The 23072-nt window shown below is 42.7% G+C and overlaps 1 protein-coding gene across 1 annotated transcript in view; it reads left to right on the top strand.

Annotated features, from left to right (window-relative positions):
• SLC44A1 (solute carrier family 44 member 1) overlaps positions 1 to 15922 on the top strand; it is a 200036-nt gene extending 184114 nt beyond the window's left edge. Inside the window, exon 16 of the mRNA XM_066256608.1 lies at positions 14787 to 15922. Coding sequence (XP_066112705.1) covers positions 14787 to 14801 — 15 coding nt within the window. The 3' untranslated portion in view covers positions 14802 to 15922. The remainder of the gene's footprint in view (positions 1 to 14786) is intronic.
• Positions 15923 to 23072: the final 7150 nt, after the last annotated feature.

The following is a 23072-nucleotide window of genomic DNA, read 5'->3' as shown; positions in this document are numbered from 1 at the left end:
AACGAACAAATATAATAAAATGTGATAGGTTATAAAGTCTGCAGATTATTCTTGATTTTGAGAGGTTATCTTCTTGCTTTTTCTTTTCTCTTCCTCTTCCTGGTCGGTGACTCTGTACCCCGGGTTCTGCCCCTTTGGCACGCTCAGGTAGAGGCTTGCAGTTGATAAGTCTCTATGGCAATGTCATGTATTGTGCTTTAGTCTCGTGGGAGTCGAGGCTCATTAGCATTTATAGGCTCCGACAGTGAGAGAGTCCGTGTTCCTGGAGCCTTTCTCCTAGTCTTTCCTTCCTCAATTAGTAGCCTGATAATCCAGCTATGGGGTTGCTGCTGCCTCTGCCTGGATAGTAAGAGGCTCAAAGAGCTGGCAACTCCCCACTCTATTTCCGCTCAGCACAGGGCTCTGGGTAAGGCTCAGTCAGTCAGAGCTGCTAGCATAATCAGGCGGGCTTTCCGCCCACTCAAAGACCACTGGCTCTGCCACTCTGTCCGGTAACATAAGCGGGTGCCCACTTCTGGGGGGCGCTTGGAGGAAACTCTCACTCACTGTCTGCGACCAGGATATCCAGCCAGCAGTCTCACGCTCTGAGTGAAACCCCCAACCGCAGGGAAAAGTTGCAGCGTTGGAATTAAGTCTCGCTCCGTCCCCGTGTGCGGCTTTTGCAAGGCGCTGGGGCGGCTCGAGATTCCGCTTTGGCCCACACAAAGGCCCCTGACTCTGCCCCTCTCTGCGATAACACGGGCGCGCACTGCAGAGGCACTCGGAGGAATCGCTCACTCCTTATCTGCGCGCGCACACCAGGATATGAGGCCGGCCGCGGTTCCCTCTGAGTGAAACCCTCACCAGCATGGAAAATCTCCACCGTTGGGATTAGTTCTCACTCCCTCCCGTGCGTGGCTTTCCCAGGGCACTGGGGCTGCCCAGAGACTCTGTCCTCGGCCCACAGAAAGGCCTCTGACCCTGCCTCTCCGTGGGGCAACACGGGCACCCACTCTCGGGGCCTAGGAAGAAATTCTCGCCCACTAACTGCGCACCGACCAGGAGACCGGGTAAAATGGCCGCTCCGCTTGTCTTTCTTTGTTTGGGTTTGGCGCGAGTGTTAGCTTGTATTGCCCGGGTTGCCACAGGAACAGATTTTCCTCGGCTTGGATCTGTGTGCCACAGCCTGGTTCGGCCGTTTGTGCCGCGGCGGCCTGGATCTATTCACCCCCTTTGCCCGCCTCAGTTTCTATATTCACAGTTACCAGAGAAAGCCGCCCTGTTTAGGTTAGTGAGGAAGGCGGAGCATTTCTTACTCCCTTTTTCCTTCGGGGTTTGGTTATATATTTAGCCAATTTTTCACTCAATCATACCTTTGGGTGTATTGCGAAGCATCTGGAAGCTCCAAGTATAGGTTTTTCTGTTTCTGGTTGAAGATCTTGTTGAGTTTTGGGGGAGATTTATCGGTATCGCTTCCTACCCCGCCATTACTCTCTTCACTGGTTGCTTCTTGTATGTGCCCTGACCAAGGTTCGAACCCACAACCTGATCGTCTAAGAATAATGCTCTAACCAACTGAGCTAATTGGCCAGGGCCCCATATCATATATTTTAAAAAGGCAGATGTTTAGCCTTTTAGAAATCATTTTACTTTAACTAATTTTTTACTCCAAAACAATACCTGGAAATGGTTCCTCTGGTTTCCAAGTAGGTGGTCTGATAAATAAAATGCATTAATATTTTATGAATCAGATGTGGGGAAATGGTATACATTGCTCCATTTACTGAGCACTTCCTAAGTGAAAGTTGCTGAACTATGGGCTTTATGCATGTATCTCTTTAACTTCTTATAAGAATCATGAGACATAGAATTGTTCCCATTTTAAAGATGAGAAGACAAAGACGAAGATACCTAAGAAAGCTATCAGGGGGCAGAGGACTGCTAGCAAGTTACTTAGGTAAGTGTTAGAATCATAGTCATTAACAGAACTCTGGAGTCCAGTGGTTCATATACTAACCGATGTTCAGAGAAGAGAGCAATGATACTCATAACCGATTCTTGCAATAGGATCACAAGACTCCAGGAATCTCCTTTATTTCCTTCCGCACGTAGGTACATTGTCACTGTTCTCCAGCCTTGTGTAGGGCCTCCGTCTTCCAACAACTAGCAGTAAATGGTGCTGTGCACGCCAAAGTCTTTCACTAAGTGTCAGCTGAAAGGAGAAAAGATGTTGTTGGGCTGGACTCTCCTATCCAAGTTACACCAATAAGTAAGCCCACCAGTGCCTGGTTTAACTCAAAGTCAGAGTCAAATCTAGCAACTTAGTCCCTGGCCAGATAGCTCAGTTGGTTAGAGTGTCATCCTGAAGCTTAGAGGTTGCCGGTTCGATTCCCAGTCAGGTCACAACCGGTAACAGATTGATGTTTCTTTCTCTCTCCCTCTCTCTCTCTTTCTTTCTTTCCTTCCTCTCTCAATAAAATCAATAAAGTAAATTTTTAAAATCTAGCAACTGCCTGACCAGGCGGTGGTGCAATGGATGGAGTGTTGGACTGGGATGCAGAGGACCCAGGTTCGAGACCCCAAGGTCACCAGCTTGAGCGCGGGCTCATCTGGTTTGAGCAAAGCTCACCAGCTTGGACCCAAGGTCGCTGGCTTGAGCAAGGGGTTACTCAGTCTGCTGAAGGCCTGCGGTCAAGGCTCATATGAGAAAGCAATCAATGAACAACTAAGGTGTTGCATCGTGCAATGAAAAACTAATGATTGATGCTTCTCATTTCTCTCCGTTCCTGTCTATCTGTCCCTGTCTATCCCTCTCTCTGACTCACTCTCTGTCTCTGTAAAAAATAAATAAATAAATAAATAAATAAATAAAATAATCTAGCAACTGAGGTGCTCAAGCCAAGTGGTATGACATCTACCCTCAAATCAAGAGGGTGGGGGCTGGCCCTAGTCTGTGCAAAGGGGCCTCATGCTGGGGAGCTCATACCCTGCCCTGGGTCTTCTACTCCATCCGTCTCTATCAGCTGCCATGAAACAGACCCCTGGCTAGAGTAGTTCTGCTTCATGACCCGGAGAGCTAACGTGACTGTTGTTCAACAGGGTAAAAGTGGCGTAAGATTTTAAAAGCTCATTGTAAAACCATACCCTCTAAATTACAGTTCCTTGGGGAAAAGCCTAGACTCAGTGTACTGTGTGTGATCTGTGCAAAGATAAATATTATTTTCTTCCAAATTCTAAGTGGCATCACCAACTAAATGAAAAAAGAATTTTAATGTCTTTGGCCTGATATAAAGAAAGAGTGTGTAGGTAGGATACCCGAGTCATCCAATTCAAAACTCTGGAGTCCTCCATAGCTCTTCTGCGCAGTCATCTCCCGGTCCCCAGCCAGGAAGGGCAGGACTGGGCTCAGGCACTGTGTAGGACACAGGAGACACTTAACAAAAGCTGAGTTACTGAATGGACAAAGGAAAAGTGGGAAGGAGGGAAGGAAAGAAAAAGAGGGAGGGAGATTTCAACATTCAGTATTCGAAATCTCCCCTGATGTTGTGAGGAAACAGCTCTTTTAAAAGTTCTTTGGCAATGTGTATTAAAACTCTCAAGAATGTGCACATCTGTTAAACCAGCCATTCTGTATTTGGATATCAAGGATGTATGAAAAGATTTTGCTGTAAATCAGAGTATTGTTCTAATTGTAAAATACTGCCATCAACATAAACATTCAACAATAGGGAATAAGGTCAATGACTTATATTAGTACCCATTCTTCCCCTGGCTTTTCCCATGCCACAGATCACACCACCGTTAGACTAGTTGCTCAAGCTGGAAACTTAGAATCCTTTAAAGATTTCCCTCCCTCTCTTTCAACCTGCCATCCCAAGTCCTATCACTTTCCAAAATATACAGAAAGTCATCTTATAGATGCATTAATTTAAGCAGGCAAAAGATGGCATCAAGCCAATGTGTAAAGAAGAAATAAATATTTTCAAAGGTTCACTCACCATGGATACACAGGGACTACATTGTTGAGCCAGGTAAGTGAGTGTTGATGACTCCACCAATGTCATGGGAGGTAAAATGAATTTAACTGAAAGCCATAGAGAAACATGGAAAAGGAAGGATTAGAAAACAATGGTATGGGTTATACACAGAAAACATATATACAGTACTAAATGGGTGATTTGGGATATTTCAGTTAATTTTGACTAGATGTAGTCAGTACCACCTTAATAACCTGAGCATCGGGGACCTCACTCCTGCCCTCCTTTCTCTGGATCTTTTCCAAAGGGCAAGGAGTCCTCAGGGCCGAGTGGCTGGGCCCAACCGAAGCCCACCTCCTCCCTCCAAGACCTCACTGGAGAAACCCAGGACTCTAGAACTCCCCTCTCAAACAAGGCCTGCCCGGGTCTCTTCTCCAGGCACTTCCTCCTAAGGGTGAATCCCAGCTGTGGCAGGTGGTGTGGATGGGGCTCAGTCTAGTGGGCGCAGGCGTCCACAAGGGAGTGTGAGAGAGAACCCTAGCTCATCACATGGCTCCTCTTGCTTCAGACCCACAAATGTTAGCAGCCATCCTGGGTGCAATGTTTACTGCCGACTATCAGAACTAACCAACTCCCCTACTCTACCCTGTCTCATGTCCAACTCTTAGTATGTCTACATTACTCCTATCACCTCCTGTTTGGATTGTTGCTGTACCCCTCTGACTGGTCTCCCATGCGACACTCTTGCCTCCCATTCCATTCCCCTAAACAGATGAGGCAGATGGAGCTTTCTGAAATATCAATCAGATCACGTTACCGCCACAGACTGAAAGCACAATCCATACTACTTGCCATGGCCTAAAGCCCTCCAACTTTCTCCGTCAGCCTCACTAAGTGGAGCCTCATTGAGCATCTCTCTATGTCCAGTGCTTGCTGAGACTTTTTCCACCACAGGGCCTTCCCACATGCTGCTCTGTCTTTCTAGCATGTTCCTCAGTGTTCACTTGCCAAATTCTGCATTCTTCAAGTCCAGACTTTCTCTAGTCTCTCAGACAGACCTTCTGCAACCAACTTGGGCCTGCTATTACTTTCTGTCTTTGTATTCTGTTCTTTACTTTTATGGCATTTCATTACAATTCAGGCTTCTGTACTTATTTTTCCTGTTCATTTGTTTAATGCTCCATCAAATTGTAAACACAATGTTTTCACTTTCACTTCATAGTACATGCATGCAATTAATATACTATATGACGAGATAACATCAATAAAACTAATGTTTTCTATAGGTATTACTAGCATAGAAAAATTGTACATGATATACTTTTATTATTTTTATTTTTTCTAAAGCAAGTTTTTTATTTTTTTAGATTTTATTTATTCATTTTTAGAGAGGAGCAAGAGAGAATGAGAGAGAGAGAGAAGGGGGGAGGAGCAGGAAGCATCAATTCCCATATGTGCCTTGCCCAGGCAAGCCCAGGGTTTCAAACAGCTGACCTCAGAGTTCCAGGTCAACACTTTATCCACTGTGCCACCACAGGTCAAGCAATATACTTTTATTTTTTTTTCTGAAGTTGGAAATGGGGAGGCAGTCAGACAAACTCCCACATGCGCCCAACTGGGATCCACCCGGCATGCCCACCAGGGGGCAATGCTCTGCCCATCTGGGGCATCACTCTGTTGCAACCAGAGCCATTTTAGCACCTGAGGCAGAGGCCACAGAGCCATCCTCAGCGCCCGGGCCAACCTTGCTCCAATGGAGCCTTGGCTGCGGGAGGGGAAGAGAAAGACATAGAGGAAGGAGAGAGGGAGGGGTGGAGAAGCAGATGGGAGTGCTTCTCCTGTGTGCCCTGGCCGGGACTCCTGCACACCAGGCTGACGTTCTACCACTGAGCCAAACGGCCAGGGCCTTCAAGCGATATACTTTTAAATGAAAAGAAAGGTTATATAGTAAATAGGATCCCATTTTTATTTTAAAAATGTGAATACATACTACGTATATGTCTACATATATATTACACATATATGTATGTGTTTTAAAAATTTGCTGAATGTTACAGTCGCTATCTTGGTTGGGAAATTCTGAGTGTAGTTTATTTTCTCAATTTTGCTTTTCTTTTCAAATACTAAGCTTGTCTTATCTGTAATAAGAACATTCTTTAATGTTTATAACTAAATAACTGCACTCCTATCCACCTGTACAAAAACTATCACAGAAAACGGACATTTTCCTGGGCAGCAGTCTCGATGTCCTGCATATGGGCATGTTGAGGGTCTGGCACAACCCTCCATAAAGTGTTAGGCAACCATTAAAAATCATTGCGAAGAATGCCCCTGCATGGAAAACGCTCACTATATCATATTAACTGAGAAATTAAAAGGGAATGGGATAAAATAATAAAAATAATTTTTAAATGATGATATTGCTTTGCAGTGATAAAATTATGGTGATTTTTTGTTTGTTTGCCAAACCTCCTATCAAATTACTTTCTACATTAAAACTTTTTTATTTTAAAATTAAATATGTGCTTGAACAATTTGGTCTTATTTGTTAAATGTTAATTTTTTTTGTAAGAGTATTTGTGTAATTTAGCTGGTCTATATAAATTATTTCTATTAATAAATAAAATCTCCAATTCCCTGGGATATGTAATGCACCACTAATTCCACAAGGTGGCAATATCATAGTTATTCAGCATCATCGGAACGTTTGCTGGGGTTCACGGCAATTTTCCTAACATTTTTTCTTAAGTATATTTTAATTTTAGTTATGTTTTGATCTTTGATTTACATTGACATTTACATTCCTTTTAAGTCCCAGGAATATAAAATATTTAATGGTTTTTCCTTATAAAATATAAGTTAAATAATTCCCCTGACTAGGAGAATGTGAAGGTCTCCACCCACACATTTTTAGTTTCCACTACCAGTACGTTTCTTGAATCTTCTCCATTTTTACATATAATAGTCAACTAATATAAATTGTTATTTCTTGAAAACATTTTAATGGTAGGTGACTCTGCTGACCTACATTATATATAATACATTACATCATTAATTTCTTGCAGTGTAGATGTTATTTTCATTTTATAGATGAGAAAACAGAGGCTAAAGGAAGATTGATAATTCACCCAAGATCACAGTTATTTTTTGCCAGAGTCTGAATTTAAGCCTCATCTCTGTAAAGAAATTGTTAAATGGCTAAATAAAAACTAAACAAATAAATAAAATACATAAATATGAGTATGTGTGTGTGTGTATGTGTGTCTATTCATCTATCTATATATTATTTATCTAACTCAGGTTATTTTAAATAAAAAAGGTTATTGTAAATAAGATACATTTTAATAATTTCTATCTTCCTTTTTTCTTAGCATACTATATGACAATTTCTCCCATGTTATTTAAAATTTCTTGGAAATAGCACTAATAGATTTATAATATTCTTTAATTTGAATGTATTATATTTTATTCAGTTTTTCTCCAATTTCAAATACAGCAATTCCCTCTCAAAATTAGGGGATTATTAATAATGCTAAAATGGTCATCTTTGAATAGAAATCTTTGTCTATCTCTGTCCATTATTAAGGATACATTACTGTAACTTAGCTGACTTATGAGACCAAAAAACTAAACTTTTAAAAAGCTCTGTGATAAGTTATATTTTTAACCTGATTGCTAAATTAACACATTTTATTTAAAAATATGTAGCAAATATTTCCAGAAAAAAGAGAAAAATTATACTGCATCTTTCTAACTGGAATAACTAATTTATGATTTTTTCCATATTTTCTGCTAGATTTACATATTTATATACCTATATTTATAATATGTATCCACATATATACCCATTTTCAGAATTGATAATAAAAAATAATCACAGAAATTTTCATACCTGTCCTTGTCAATTAACATTCTATAACATTACATAGAGTATATATGTAATAGGCATGTTTCATATCATTAGTCTTCAGAAACATGATTTTTAATAGTGGATTTATATTTGCTTAATTATGTCCTTAAGAAAGACTTCTGGAAATGGTATTACTAAAGTAAAAGGTAAAGATAGGAAGGCTGGGCCCTGGCCAGTTGGCTCGGCAGTAGAGCGTCAGCCTGGCGTGTGGCAGTCCCAGGTTTGATTCCCGGCCAGGGCACACAGAAGAAGTGCCCATCTGCTTCTCCACCCTTCCCCCTCTCCTTTCTTTCTATCTCTCTCTTCCCCTCCCGCAGCCAAGGCTCCACTGGAGCAAAGTTGGCCCGGATGCCGAAGACAGCTCCATGGCCTCTGCCTCAGGCGCTAGAATGGCTCCAGCCACAACGGAGCAATGCCCCAGGCGGGCAGAGTATCGCCCCTTGGTAAGCATGCCGGGTGGATCCCTGTCAGGTGCATGCGGGAGTCTTTCTGACTGCCTTTCCGCTTCTAACTTTGGAAAAATACAAAAAAAAGATATGAAGGCTGACACTTATTTCCAAATTGATCTCTAGAAATGTTCTTCCAGTTTACATTTGTACTGTCTACAAATATCCCCATTTCCCCACACCTGGCAGATACTCATGACATCATTCTCATTCACCTTTGACAGCCTTAAAGGCAAAAGATGACAGTCTCGTGTTTTCTTTTGCATTTCTTTATTGGTGAACTAAATGTTTTGCATTAATTTATCAGCACTTTGTATTTCCTCTTCTCTAAATTCTCTATTTGTGTGTCCTTTGCCAATTTTGCTTTGGAGATATAGCAAAATTTCTTACTGTTGGGAACAAAATTTTTGTAGATTAGGGATATTAAAACTGTGTCAAATACTTCTGTATAATTTATATTTTAATTTTATCTGTAAATGAATTAAATTTTTATGATAGACAAATTGATCATTTATTTTGTTTTATTTATTTACTTTTTTAGATTTTATTTATTCATTTTTATTAGAGAGAGAGGGGAGAGAGAGAGAGGGGGAGAGATAGAGAGAGAACAGGGGGAGGAGCAGGAAGCATCAACTCCCATATGTGCCTTGACCAGGCAAGCCCAGGGTTTCGAACCGGCGACCTCAGCATTCCAGGTCGACGCTTTATCCACTGCGCCACCACAGGTCAGGCCTGATCATTTATTTTGTATTATTTTTCCCATTTTTCTTTTTGTTCAAAAGTTTTTACGTAAATGGCACACAGAAGAAGCGCCCTTCTATTTGCTGAGAAAGAAAACTGTGGAATGATCCTTGACCCTTTTTCACTCACACCCACATTCATTCCATCAACAGTTTGGTCTCTTTTCAGGGGAAGGTTGCTTGTTCTTTGTTGTCAAAATGAAGAAACCGTTGTCTAATTCAAGATCATAAAGATTTAGCCCTGTGTTTTCTTCTGAGGGGTTTATAGTTTTATCTCAGACACTTAGGTCTTTGATCTATTTTTAGTTAATTTTGTACATGGTAGGAGGTAGGTGTTCAACCTTTGTCTTTTGCTTATGGAAATCCAGGTGTCCATTCACCCTTTGCTGAAAGATGATTCCTTCCCTATTAAACAGTCTTAGCACACTTGTCAAGGTCAAAATCAGTTGACTATGGGTGTATGGGTTTATCTCTGGACTTGCAAGTCTATTCCATTGCTCTCTATGTCTTAGCTGAGCTTTTGATAAACACAGGTGTGAAATGAGTACATTTTGTTCTCTGACAAGTACCTGGAGTAAGATTGAACACTGACCCATTCTTTTTTCCGGTAGGATATTGATATCCTGCTCTGAGACACGAGGATCATAAGAAGGAAGTGATTATTTTTATAGGTCAAAAACAGTTGACTGGTATCTCTGGTTTGTGATCTGTAGCCCTTCTATTTTTCAAACAATTAGTTACTAGGCCAACCATCTATTCAGGCCACACCCTGTTAAAGGTAATAAAACGTTATCATATGTGCTTGTCTTTCTGTTTCACTTTGTTGAAGCTGGGGAGAAGAATCTGCAAGATGGAGTAAAAGTGTATCCAAAATGGCCAAAATGATTTCAGATTATTAATAAGCAATGTATAAAGAAGTGAGTAGAGACAATGATTTTCTGGGCCTGGAAGCTTCATGGACCAAAGCTTCGTTGCAACAGATGTGCTCTACCAGAACAAACAAAGATGGACCTCACTCTTCCTCTCTACCGGTCCCAGAGGCCCTCTAGTAGCACACTAGAGCTTGTGTCTGGTAATGTTTAATCTTTTTTTTTTTTTTTTTTTTTTTTTTTTTTAAATACACACATTCTTTTTTTTTTTTTTTTTTTAATTTTTATTTATTTATTTATTCATTTTAGAGAGGAGAGAGAGAGAGACAGGGGGGAGGAGCTGGAAGCATCAACTCCCATATGTGCCTTGACCAGGCAAGCCCAGGGTTTTGAACCGGCGACCTCAGCATTTCCAGGTCGATGCTTTATCCACTGCGCCACCACAGGTCAGGCCAATGTTTAATCTTGACGACAGTTGGAACAAGAATCATAATCCCGAGCCTTAAAATAAAGGTAGTTTTCTGCTCAGCACAAGCTCTATCACAAGGCATTACTGCAAACTCAGAAAAATGTTTCAGACTTTTAAATAAAATTCTTCCTTTTCAAGTTACTTAAAATTGAGCCTTCCATTTGATATTATCAAAATAAAGAACTTCTATTCGTCAGAAGACACCATTAAATGAGAGAAACGGCAAGCTACAGACGGGGCAAATGGTATTTACAAAACACACTTGATAAAGGACTTATCCAGAATTTATAAAGAACTTCTGCAATCAATAAGAAAGACCAACAATCCAAATGGGTATAGTATTTGAGTAGGTACTTCACAAAAGGGGCTGGTCAAATGCCCAGTGAGCATACAAAATGATGTTTAACATGTTCAGTTAGCGGGAATGAAAACCATAGTAAAATACCACTACTTACCTATTTCCCCATGTATAAGACGCACCCTCGTCTGTCAATTGTGGGGTCTAAAAACTGGGTGCATCTTACACAGTGGTTGTAGATTTTTTTACTTGCATTTCCCACTTTTTCACACTTGTTTTTGCACTCATTGTTGAAGACAGTGATTCGTCATCACAAGCTAATGGATAAAAGTTTTGACAGCGATGAGGAGTTGTATGAATTTTATGATGAATAAAACTTGGGTTCAATAACTTTATGTAATACATTTTTTTTTTCAAAATTAGGGTCCCAAAACTAAGGTGCATCTTACACATGGGAGCATCTTATACATGGGAATATACGGTACTCATCAGAATGGCTAAGATCCCAGGTGTTGGCTAGGTTGTGAAGCAACTGGAACTTTCAAGCACTGCTTGTAGGGAAATAAATCAGTACAAGCACACTAGAAACCTCTAGGCTGTATTGATAAAGCTAAAAGTAAATACGTCCTAAGATGCAGCAAGTCTACTCCTGGGTATGTACTCAAAGAAATGGATGCATATGTGCACCAAAAGACATTCAATAATGTTTGTGGAAAGATTGTTCATAAGAGCCCCAAACTGGAAATTGCTCAAATGTCCACAACAGTTGAGTGAGTTAATAAATCATGGTATAGTCATATGATGGCATACTATACAGGACTGAAAAACAATGAACTACTTGAAATGGCATGCCCCGGCCAGGAGTTCAGTTGGTTAGAGTGTCATCCCCATACACCAACGTTGCACTGAGGTTCAAACCCCAGTCGGGGCACATACAAGAGTCAACCAATGAATGCATAAATAAGTGAAACAACAAATTGCTGTTTCTCTCTCTCTCTCTCTCTCTTCCTTCCTCTCTCTCTTAAATCAATTTAAACAATTTTTTTAAATGACCTGCATAAATTTCACAGACATAATGTTGAGCAAAAAGCTGGATACAAATGAGTACCATGATTCCATTTAAATCAAGTTTAAAAACAGACAAAATTCATCTATGATAAAAGAGACCAGAATAGTGGTTACTTTAGGGAGTGCTTTTTCTGGGAAGGGGGCATGAGGAAATCTTCTTGGGTGTTGGACATATTTTGTATGTCAATCTGGATGGTGTTACATGGATATGTGTAAAAATTCATTGACCATTTTTTAGCTAATGAAAATTTATTCATTAACCAATTTTATTTTTTTTATTGTTCAGTGAGAAGAGGGTAGGCAGAGAGACAGACTCTTGCATGTGCCCTCACTGGGATCCACCAAGCAAGCCCCCTAGGAGGGGGCACTCTGCCTATCTGGGGCATTGCTCTGTTGCTCAGCAACCAAGCCCTTTCCAGCGCCTGAGGCCAGAGGCTGTAGAGCCATCCTCAGTGCCCAGGGCCAACTCAATGGAATGGCTGCAGGAAGAGTGGGGGAGAAGCAAGAAGGGGAAGGGTGGAGAAACACTTGGGTGCCTCTCCTGTGCGCCCTGACCAGAAATTGAATCCAGGACATCCACACGTTGGGCCGACACTCTACCACTGAGCCTACTGGCCAGGGCCGCCAAAAATTTATTAGCTTAAGATTCATGCACTTTATTGTACTTAAGTATAATTTAAAATTTTAAATGTTTATTAAAAAATAAAGTTCTCCAGACACCACCATCTACTCCGAGAAGTCCCCAGTGGACAACTAAAGGGGTATTCTCTGAAGACGGGTGTTAAAAAGAAAACAAAATTCAACTGAGTACATTGGACATCTAATTGGCCATGAATCAGGCAGCATCCCATCCAGCTCTAAGGACTTGTATAAAATGAAAGGTTTTTATAGGCAAAAGGGCCAGGCGAGGGGGTGATTAACAAAAGAAAAAAAAAGATTATCTTGGGCCTAGATGTCTTTTTTTTTTTGGTAGGGGGATGGTTAAGAGAACAGGAAGGGTTTTTGTTATACAGATTGCTTCTTTCTATTTGAGGGGCAGAGAATGGAGACTATATACTTTATACGGCTTTTAAAATAATATTTTAAAATTTAGAAATAGGAGGAAAGCTAAATGTACTCTGGTCTCCTGGATGGAAGCCTGGAACAGAAAAGGACATTAGGGAAAATTAATGGAATCTGAATACAGTATGAAGTTTAGTGACTAATTATCTACTGGGTTCATTAGTTGTGACAACGTACTATAGTGATGAAAAAGGTTAAAAATAGGGGAAATTAGGTATGGGGTTGATGTGACCTCTCTATTATTTTTGCAACTTTTCTGTAAACCTAATACTATTCTAAAACTAAGAAGTTGTATTTAAATTAAAAAATTGGAGGAAAGAGCTTTATCTCAACCTCAGACAAATCAGAACTTTGGCACAAGCCTAGCTAGCGTTCAGGCCACGTGACCATAACTAAGCATCAACCTCTATCATATGTCAGTCTAATCATAGATTCTGTTATTATCAGTGGCAAGGAAATAAAAAAAAAAACATGAAAGTTGAAACTGCAAGCAAAGTATGTAAAATCACAAAACATGGAATGGATTAGACAGGAAATTTAGATAAACTATTGTGGAAAATAAAAAGACTTCATAATTTCTTGAGTGAGAAAATGATGTAGTGAAAACAACAATTTAGGAATCTATTCTATAAGCAGTTTGCAAAATGGATTGACGTTGGAGAGAAGCTGAGGCAAGGGGGAGTGTGGATCAGCAAAGAGGCAGTAACTGATATGGGAAACTAAAGTCTCAAGTCTAAAACCCTAAAATGAATCTTACAGCAAGGCTTTCCAGCAATGTTATTCTTAATGCCGCTTCTATAACCTGTTTTAGGCACCTGGGAACAAGCAAAGCCTATTGTGGAGATGAATGTGTCAAGCAATCTTAGCACAACTCCATGGGGTGTTTGAATCATAGAACTACTTTAGGTCTCCTTTCTCCAAGTCCGAACTCTCCTGGTGTCTTGTCGGGACTGTATGTTGTCACCTATGCTTATGCTGCAGCGGCTCCGTGCTTGTTTGACAATCAAACTTGAAAAAAAATGTTTCTTTCTTTTTTTTATATTTTAACCCATCCTAATGAGTTTTTTTTAAAACCTCTTATTTGGAAATGATTTCAAACTTACAAAAAACGTTGCAAGAATAAGAATACTACACAGAACATCAGAGACACTTGTTACACCTATTGTTAAACATTTTTCTCTCTCGTCCTTGTGAGGGTGTGTGTGACGGTATGTGTGTATATATGACTATATATGAACTCTGTACAACCTAGTATTTTTTAACTATTTGAAAATACTTTGCATATAGCATGGTCCTTTAGTACTAATGACTTCACTGTGTATTTCCTAAGAATTAGGACAACCTTTTATAAACCTTGGTACATCTACTCAGTCACTGTTTCTTGAATTGAACCGATCGATGAAAATATCTGTTATTCTGGTCTGACCTGTTCCACTGCTAAAAATCCAAAGTTTCATTTGGATTGCAGGCTTGGGTCTTTGAGAGTACCATAGAATCAGATATTTTGAAATTGATTCATTATGTTTTGTTTGACTCAGTTGTTCAGCTATTCCAAAAAAAGTCTTTGTCAAAGAATAATACTCATACCAATACAGTAATGGCAAACACTAATCTAGCATTTATACTATGTCAGGCACTCTTCTAAGCACTTTATATTTATTAATGCATTTAATCTTCACAACAACCTTAAAGGAACATACCATGATTACCCTCGTTTTATGCACGGAGAGATATGGGCACAGAAGTTAAATAGCTGGTAAGGCGGGTGAAATCCGGATTTGAACCTAGGCTCTCAGATAGCTTTCTCCTCTGTTAATGTGCATGTGTGTGTGTCTATTTAGCCTTCTTATATTTCACAGTGTCTTCTCTAAAGATGATCCCATGCTATTTTTTGTAGCAAGTGCTTCTGGATGTGCTGTGCTCCCCTCGGAGAGAAGCATTCATTTCCTTGATGTGTTTATTTTTCAGCTGAAGAAAAGGTGACTGGTCCCATGAGCCCGGAAGAATGAACTCGGAAGAGGCTGTTTATACAAGGTTCTCCCACTCACCAGCTGTTGAGAGTCTGTGGACAAGGGCAGGATCTTATTACTTCGGTGGAAGCCATAGAAGCCTGCGACCATGTTCCCAAACCACAAACAGCCAAGTGGATTTGGTACAGGGGGGCTGCCTAATAAATAATTAATCAGAAGCATTCGATGCAGATCTGTCGCGCAGCAGCCGTCTTTCAAGTCAGGGGTGCCTTCATATCTAGCCGTGGGTATGTTAAAGGGGCCCAGTGCTTCTCACTCCAGGGCCAGCGCTGGCCTGAAGGCTGGATACACAGTGCAGTTCTCTTCATTCAGTTGGTGTCTGTCCTGTGTGAATGCTATTTATAGAGCCAATGTGGGTTAATAACTATTTACTGAGTGCCTCCTCCATGTCAATTATTAGGCCGAGTGCTTTACAAATATCTAATCCTTATACACACTCTGTAAAGTTGCACCTGTTGTCCCCATTTTGCAACCCAAGCAAGTGGAGGCCCAGAGAGATAGTGTGTGATGTCTAATATCACAGTTGGCAGAGTCTGGGCTCAGATCTAGGTCCAAACTCAAAGGTCCTCCACTTTTGCATGCTGCTTTGCCTATCGCTGTTGCAGAGATAATTAGCCCATCACACTAGGACTTGCCTTCCTCTCATAAATGGAGGTGGGGATGGCGGTATATGGGAGGAGTCTGAGAGGGAGGACCAAGGCGACTCGTAGAGGCATCGAAGAATCACAGAATTATTTTCTAAGTAAAATAACACAATGCTTTTTTAGATCAGAGGATGATTTACTATGACCTTTGAGTCAAATCCAGCCCGAAACCTATTTCTGTAAATAAAGTTTTATGGGAATCCAGCCACACCCAGTTCTTGATGGATTGTCGCCTACAGCTGCTTTTTCTCTTTGAAGGCAGAGTTGCATAACTGTGACAGAACATATGGCCTGCACAGCCTAAAATATTGACTCTCTGGGCCTTCACGGAAGAAGCTTGCTTAGGAAGGAAGCCAACAGTTTTCATTAAGGTCAATTTATTATTTTTCCCATTTGACTGAAAAACTTTGTCAAGATTTATAATGCTAATATAATCACTGTATCCTAATGGTGGTGGTGGTGGTGGTGGTGGACGGTGGCTGGGGGTCCGGGCTGCAGGGAACCTAACCAGAGAAGGTTAAGGGACAGGACACAGAAGGGAGAGGTCTGGGCCTCTAGGTCCGCAGCCAATGCCTCACCCCAGGCTTACCCCACTCATTCTTCCCCTTCCTCCTGCCAAATCAAGCTTCCTAAAATAACTCTTTGCTCATCAACTTGTAAGTGGCTTCCCACTTACCACATACTCAAATCCCAAACCCAGCCTGGAATTTGGAAACCATAACAATCTGACCCCTACTAATCTCTCTCTCCACCTCCACTTTCTCCTTTTCTTTTCTTTTTTTAATTATAAGAAAGTCATGCCAAATTTGAGTTTATATTTCAAAGCCAATGTACTTGTCTTTGATTACTTTGTATGTAAGCAGAAAAGTGAACATGTAAAACACGTAGTATTTGTAGACGGTGTCTTTGACAATAGCAGGAAACCAGGCCAAGCTTTCATATATGACGCCATGTCACCTAAGGTAACAGTTATATGCAAAAAAAAGATTTATGAATGTATTGCTTACTTTTCTACCATAGAGATTACCCAATTGTATTTAGAAAAAAAATTATTTGGTTTATTTTAAAATTGTAATACCATAAGCTATCTTCCATATTGCTATGTGTGTTTCATAAAGATGATTTTTCATGCTGCAGAGGGTTCCATCTTTTCTATGTTCCAAAGTTTTCCTAATACTTCCCTGGTACGTGGGCATTGAAGGTTGCTAGTTCCATTCATTTCTTTTCCATTCCTGGGAGTTATTCTCATTGTTTCCCACCTTTGCTCAGGGTGCCATCTTCCCTTCTTGTCTTCTTGTCTTAAGTCCTGCCCTTCCTGCCTACGTCCTGTCACCGCCGTCCCTCTAGGGAAAAGTTCAGGTTGACCTTCAGAATGAGGGATGGATTTCAAGACACTTAACCCCCCAGGAAGTACTGACAAAGGACCATCTGAGCCCAACAGCAATCACCGCAGTGCGAAAGGGCTCTTAGACATCATTGTTTCCTGGTGCTGCACTCAAGGAGGTGATTTACTTTAGAAAATAATAGATAAAAATTATGTACTTTCTGTTAGGCATTATTCCAAGCATTTTACATGCATTGTCATTTATCTTCATGACAACCCTTTCAAGTGGGTACTGTTAATACTTTCATTTTTACAACTAAGAAAACTGAGGTACAGACAGGTTCGAGTGATACAACTGGTAAGTGGTAGAATGGTATTTGAATTGAGACCATCAGGGTGCTTAGCCAATAGAATAGAAGCGCAGTCAGTTCACTATGGTCCTTTACCTCCCTGGTCTCCATCACCCAGTCTCAGGCTGCCCCATACCATTTTCAGAGTGTATGCAGAGGGGGAGGGGCCGCAAGTAATGTTCTTACGAGGAACAGTGAGCCTCTTTCTTCGTGTTGGAGAGGGGTTGGAAGCCCCTCACAATGAGGAGGTCCATAGGCATTTGTCCTTGGTCATTCTCTGACCAAGAGGCATTTCCAGAGCCAAGGCAGGATGTGATCAAAACACCTGTGTCTTCCAGACCTGGCTCATCTCCATGTCTCCAGCGCCTAGCATGAAGCAGGCCGTCAAGCATGGAGAAAGTGTTCTGACATTGTAACAGCACAAAGGGTCCAGGTTTTAGTTAATTACTCCTCTCCTGCCCTCTCCCGGGAAGGAGTGAGGCCTCTTGCAAGGGATCATATGTGAGTGGGGCTGGGGAGAAGAGGTTCAGAGTACATCTCAGAGGTGAGCACAATTGCAAAGCTGAGTCGGAAAGGGTAGGGATAGTTATTGGCCTCCAGTTTGCAGAATGATAGAAACTCAGGGTTCAAAAGGATGTTGAAGATTGCCATTGCAAGCTACCCTCCAGTGCCTAATTCCACTAGGACAGCTTTGCCAAGCAAATGCCCAGCCCCTGCTTGGATACCTCCACTGATGGGGACCTCACTACCAAACAAAGTCCAGTTCTGTATGGCTCTGTTACAAAATTGGACTTTTGTTGAGGGGTAATCTATCTTTCTGTAGCTTCCATGAATGGTGTCTAATTCTATCCGTGGGATGCTATAGAACAAGTCAGTTCTCCCTTCCACAAAACAGCCCTGGAGAAATTTGGAGTAAATGATCATGTCCTTCCTGAGTTTTCCCCCTCCAGGCAAGATACTCATTGAGGCTTGAAGTGTTTCTACTCTTATATGGTTTCAAAAACCCTTTGTTAAGTTTGTGTACACTGACTGCTTCCTATGTTGCTTCAAGTTTTCAAAGCACAGAGCTAGACCACCCCACAGGGTGCCAGCTCACATCAGAGCAGAACAATTCTTTCCCTGGAACTGAAATGTCTATAACAAGTTCCTAGGATCAGAAACCAGTCCTCTGAGTTCCAAGGAGTTTCAAGGCTTTTCCGTGAGTGTGTTTTTAGTCAGAAGGGGACAAGAAAAAAAATTAGTTAGGTTTCTATGGTTGGGAAGAGAAAGCTGTATCTTTTTGAATGCTTTTTACATGCCAGATACTGTGCTACACATGTAATATAGATTATCTCATTTAATCCACTTAACATCCCTTGTATGAGGTACTGTTATGACGCCTATTTCACAACTGAAAAAACTGAGGCGTAGAGAAGCTCAGGGTTTTCCCAGGCTAGAGGTATATGCTGACTCAGGCCAGACATTAACAGGGTGCAATAGGTAAAGATTTTGGGCTTCAACAAAGAGCAGCATCAGGGCAGTGATGGTAAAGCCAGGTATGACAGTGCAAAAGGGAGTTAAGGGTGAGAGTAGGACTTCTAAGACCCCGAAGATGGAGAGGGAGAAAGCCATGCAAGAACACACAGAAGGCCTGACCTGCAGTGGCGCAGTGGGTAAAAGCATCGACCTGGAACACTGAGGTCGCTGGTTCGAAGCCCTGGGCTTTCCTGGTCAAGGCACATATGGGAGTTGAGGCTTTCTGCTCCTCCCTCCCTTCTCTCTCTGTCTCCTCTCTCTAAAATGAATAAATTAAAAAAAAAGAAAGAACACACAGGCCTTGGCTGGTTGGCTCAGCGGTAGAGCGTCGGCCTGGCGTGCGGGGGACCCAGCATCGATTCCCAGCCAGGGCACATAGGAGAAGCGCCCATTTGCTACTCCACCCCCACCCCCTCCTTCCTCTCTGTCTCTCTCTTCCCCTCCCGCAGCCAAGGCTCCATTGGAGCAAAGATGGCCTGGGCGCTGCCCCAGGCGCTAGAGTGGCTCTGGTCGCTCGTGGCAGAGCGATGCCCCGGAGGGGCAGAGCATCGCCCCCTGGTGGGCAGAGCGTCACCCCTAGTGGGCGTGCCGGGTGGATCCCGGTCGGGCGCATGCGGGAGTCTGTCTGACTGTCTCTCCCCGTTTCCAGCTTCAGGAAAAAAAAAGTTAATAAATAAATAAAAAGAAAGAACACACAAAAGCCTGACCAGACGGTGGCACAGTGGATAGGGTGTTGGACTGGGATGTGGAGGACCCAGGTTCGAGACCCCAAGGTCACCAGCTTGAGCGCGTGCTGATCTGGTTTGAGCAAGGCTCACCAGCTTGGACCCAAGGTCGCTGGCTTGAGCAAGGGATCACTCGCTCTGCTGTAGTCCCCTGGTCAAGGCACATATGAGAAAGCAATCAATGAACAACTGAAGTGCTGCACTGAAAAATTGATGCTTCTAATCTCTCTCCCTTCCTGTCTGTCCCTATCTATCCCTCTGTCAAAAATAAATAAGAACTCACAGAGGATAGGGGAGTAATAATAGTAACAGCTACCATTTGTTAAATGCATACTAAGTCAGACAGTTTGTGTACATATCTCCTTTAATCCTCACAACAACCCTTAGTGGGAACCACTATTATGATTTGTATGTTACAGATGAGGAAATTGAGGCTTATCGAGATTAAATTGACTACACAGCTAATAAGCAGCAGGGTCAAGACTGAAGTTCAGACTGCTGACTCCAGGTCCATGGCTCTATACTGAGTCTCCAAGGGAAGACGTTGACAACATTTGAGAGAAGGCACTTTCTCAAGACATGGGGGAATCCCAGAATTTACAAGGGAGCTCGGGACTGCAGGCAATGTTTGGCAAGAGAGGACAGGGAACCTGGTTCTGCCTGAGCCGATTTTGCCAGACTCTCTACACCTACAGTGCCAACCCTGAGGCTACCCTAACTTAGTTCAGAATCAGAAACCTGAGAAGGAAAATAGCATGTTTTTATGCCTCGCAGTTCCTTTCTAAAAAAATTAAACAATGTGCTTTGTCTTCAATGGTCCTTAAACTGGAGGATTAGTCCTAACAGGATGATAGGGCCCCACTCCCAGAGTCTCTGATTTAGTAGGTCTGGGGCTGAAGCCTGACAATTTGAACTTCTAACAAGTTACCAGGTGCTACTGATGCAGCTGGTTCTAGGATTACATTTGAGAATGGCTTTAGTTAATTAGTAAAAATACTTGTGAAATTTTTCTAAGCTGACTTGGCTGTGAAAAGGTAAGTACAGAACAGGCAAAGGACTTGCCCATAAGCCAGAAGCAGTGCGAGTGGGTTGTGGGCGCAGACCTAGTGACCAGCTACATGAGCAAGAGTCTGCATGGGCTGGGGAACAGAAGTCCCAGCCAGAGGGCTAGCTATTCCTGGATGGAAACGAGGAGAAGCAGAAGGCCCGGGTGAGCTGGGCAGGGGAGCCAGACTGGCTACAGAGACAGAGATCTGGCAAGGGCAGAAGTCATACGGGGTAGAGGACTTGTTAAAAGCTGCAGGCTCCTGGCTGGGCAGTGGGGAGGGAGGACGCAAGCAGCCAGGAGTGAGCTCCTGGGATTGCGGCCTGTGACAGAATCTGGTGATCACATTTCAACTGTGACTCACTGTCTCCAAAGCCTCTCTCCGCCTCTTTCTGCCCATCAGTAATAAAGTGCCCAGGAGTTGCCTTCTGACAGGAGTGAAGCAAAGTTCTTGCAGAAGAGAACTAAATGCTGTTTCTTACCCTTAGTGGTGGCCAGACAGCAGCAGACATGGCCAAAGCTGGGGGACTCACAGTCAGGCGGTTTGACCTCCGATGTTCTCCAATCCCTAATCTGCATTTCTCCCTTATGGGAAACTGACTCAGCTGCAGTGTTTGCGCAGTGTGGACAGAGGTCTTGGTGGCTGCAGCAGTCTTGGTGGCTGCAGCAGAGGGCTAGTCGCCCAGTGCCTGGCTGCTCTCACACTCCTGGAATTGGGACGGCTTGGACCAGAGGCTTCTTCCCCTCGGTACCAAGAGAGGGAGCAGCTCTCTGCAATAATGCATGCCATTATTCCTTGCAGTTATAGGAATAAAATTGTGTTCATGGGCCCTTCCTGGATCCTGGTCTTCAAGCTCTACCCACTAGCCTGAACCAAGGTCCTATTTTCCCTTATGTGCCTTTTATCCCATGTCCTGTACATGTCTGTTCAGCTAAAAAAGGATTTATTAAGTGCATACTAGATGTCAGGCCTGGAGCTGGGGATACAGGCCCGAGTAAAAACAATCTCGACCATTAAGGAAATCACAGTATAGAGACCCATTTGTAGAGATAATTACAGCTCTGTAGGATGAGTGCTGTTTCTTAAACATAAAGCTCAAGCCCTCTTAGGGCTTTTGTGTTTGCTTTTCCTTCAGTCTAGATCAGGGGTTCCCAAACTACGGCTCTGCTCCCGGGCCGCATGTGGCCCCCTGAGGCCATTTATCCGGCCCCCACCGCACTTCCGGAAGGGGCGCCTCTTTCATTGGTGGTCAGTGAGAGGAGCATAGTTCCCATTGAAATACTAGTCAGTTTGTTGATTTAAATTTACTTGTTCTTTATTTTAAATATTGTATTTGTTCCCGTTTTGTTTTCTTACTTTAAAATAAGATATGTGCAGTGGGCATAGGGATTTGTTCATAGTTCATAGTTTTTTATAGTCTGGCCCTCCAACGGTTTGAGGGACAGTGAACTGGCCCCCTGTGTAAAAAGTTTGGGGACCCCTGGTCTAGATGTTCTTCTCCAGATCTCTGCATGGCTCATTCTTTCACTTCACCCAGATCACTCCTGAGAGTGGCCTTCCTGACTTTTCCATGGAAAATGGAGCCCTCCCAATTCTGTGAGTCCATTTTACTCCATATCATTTTTTCTGTAGCACCTACAACCACCTTAAATTATTTAAATCGGGGTGAGGGAATAGATTTTAAGCTCTATAAGAAGGAGCAGGGCCTTGTCACTGCTGAATTCTCAGCTCACAGAACTGGTACCTAATCGGTACTCATCGATATATATATATATATATATATATATATATATATATATATATATATATATATATATATATATATATTTCTTTTGTTCATTCATCGTGATTGCCCACTTGAACTTTCTGAGCCTTCAGAGTCATGGAAATGGAAGATGAGGCCTATCTTCTTGGGGAAGAACATTTTCAAGCCTCCTTTCCCAAGCTTTCTACACTCTGCACTGTGCCCTCAGTCCCGACTGAGAAGCTTCTAGCTTTCCACCAATAACTATAATTTACCGAGCATTAACTGCGTAGTGGGCCCTTCACATATGAATGCTCTCTGCCAAGTCAACATTATTTCTCTTATTTTACATAAGAAGAAAGAGGCTCAGGAACAGTGATCTGCTCAAAATCACAGATAGCAAGGTACCCAGGGAGGCTCTCTGGGAAAGGTCTACCCGCATTCCTCCAGGTCCCTGCAGGCCTCCCCCCTGCCTCCGCTACACCCCCATCACAGTTCTTTCCTTCTCACTGGACAGCTGGGCCTGGGCTAGCCTGGCTGCGTGCTTCAGAGACCCGCAGGATGCCGAGGGGGCCGATCTATGTCCAGGGCCATAGCTTTCCTTCCCATATCCTCCCCACGGGCTGGCTGTTGGATGCCCCAATGGTCCATTGCAAGGCCTGCAAGCGATCGCGCGCGCTGGAGGAGAGAGGATGGGGGAAGGGAGGAGAGGCTCTTTCAAAGCACCCCCGGGGCCGAGGGGCGAACTAGCCTGCCTCCTTGCTGCCGTTCCCTGCAGGCAGCTAGCCTCTCCGAACCAGACCGGTGCGGCGGTAGCGCGCATGCGCGAAGCGCTCCTGGCACTCCCCCCCTCCGGCGGGCCGCCCTTTCACCCTG

The sequence above is a fragment of the Saccopteryx bilineata genome, chromosome 2 (genome assembly GCF_036850765.1).
Source record: "Saccopteryx bilineata isolate mSacBil1 chromosome 2, mSacBil1_pri_phased_curated, whole genome shotgun sequence".
Classification (NCBI taxonomy): Eukaryota; Metazoa; Chordata; class Mammalia; order Chiroptera; family Emballonuridae; genus Saccopteryx; species Saccopteryx bilineata.
Note: the sequence above shows the minus strand (reverse complement) of the source record. Positions and strands in the feature narration are given on the sequence as shown.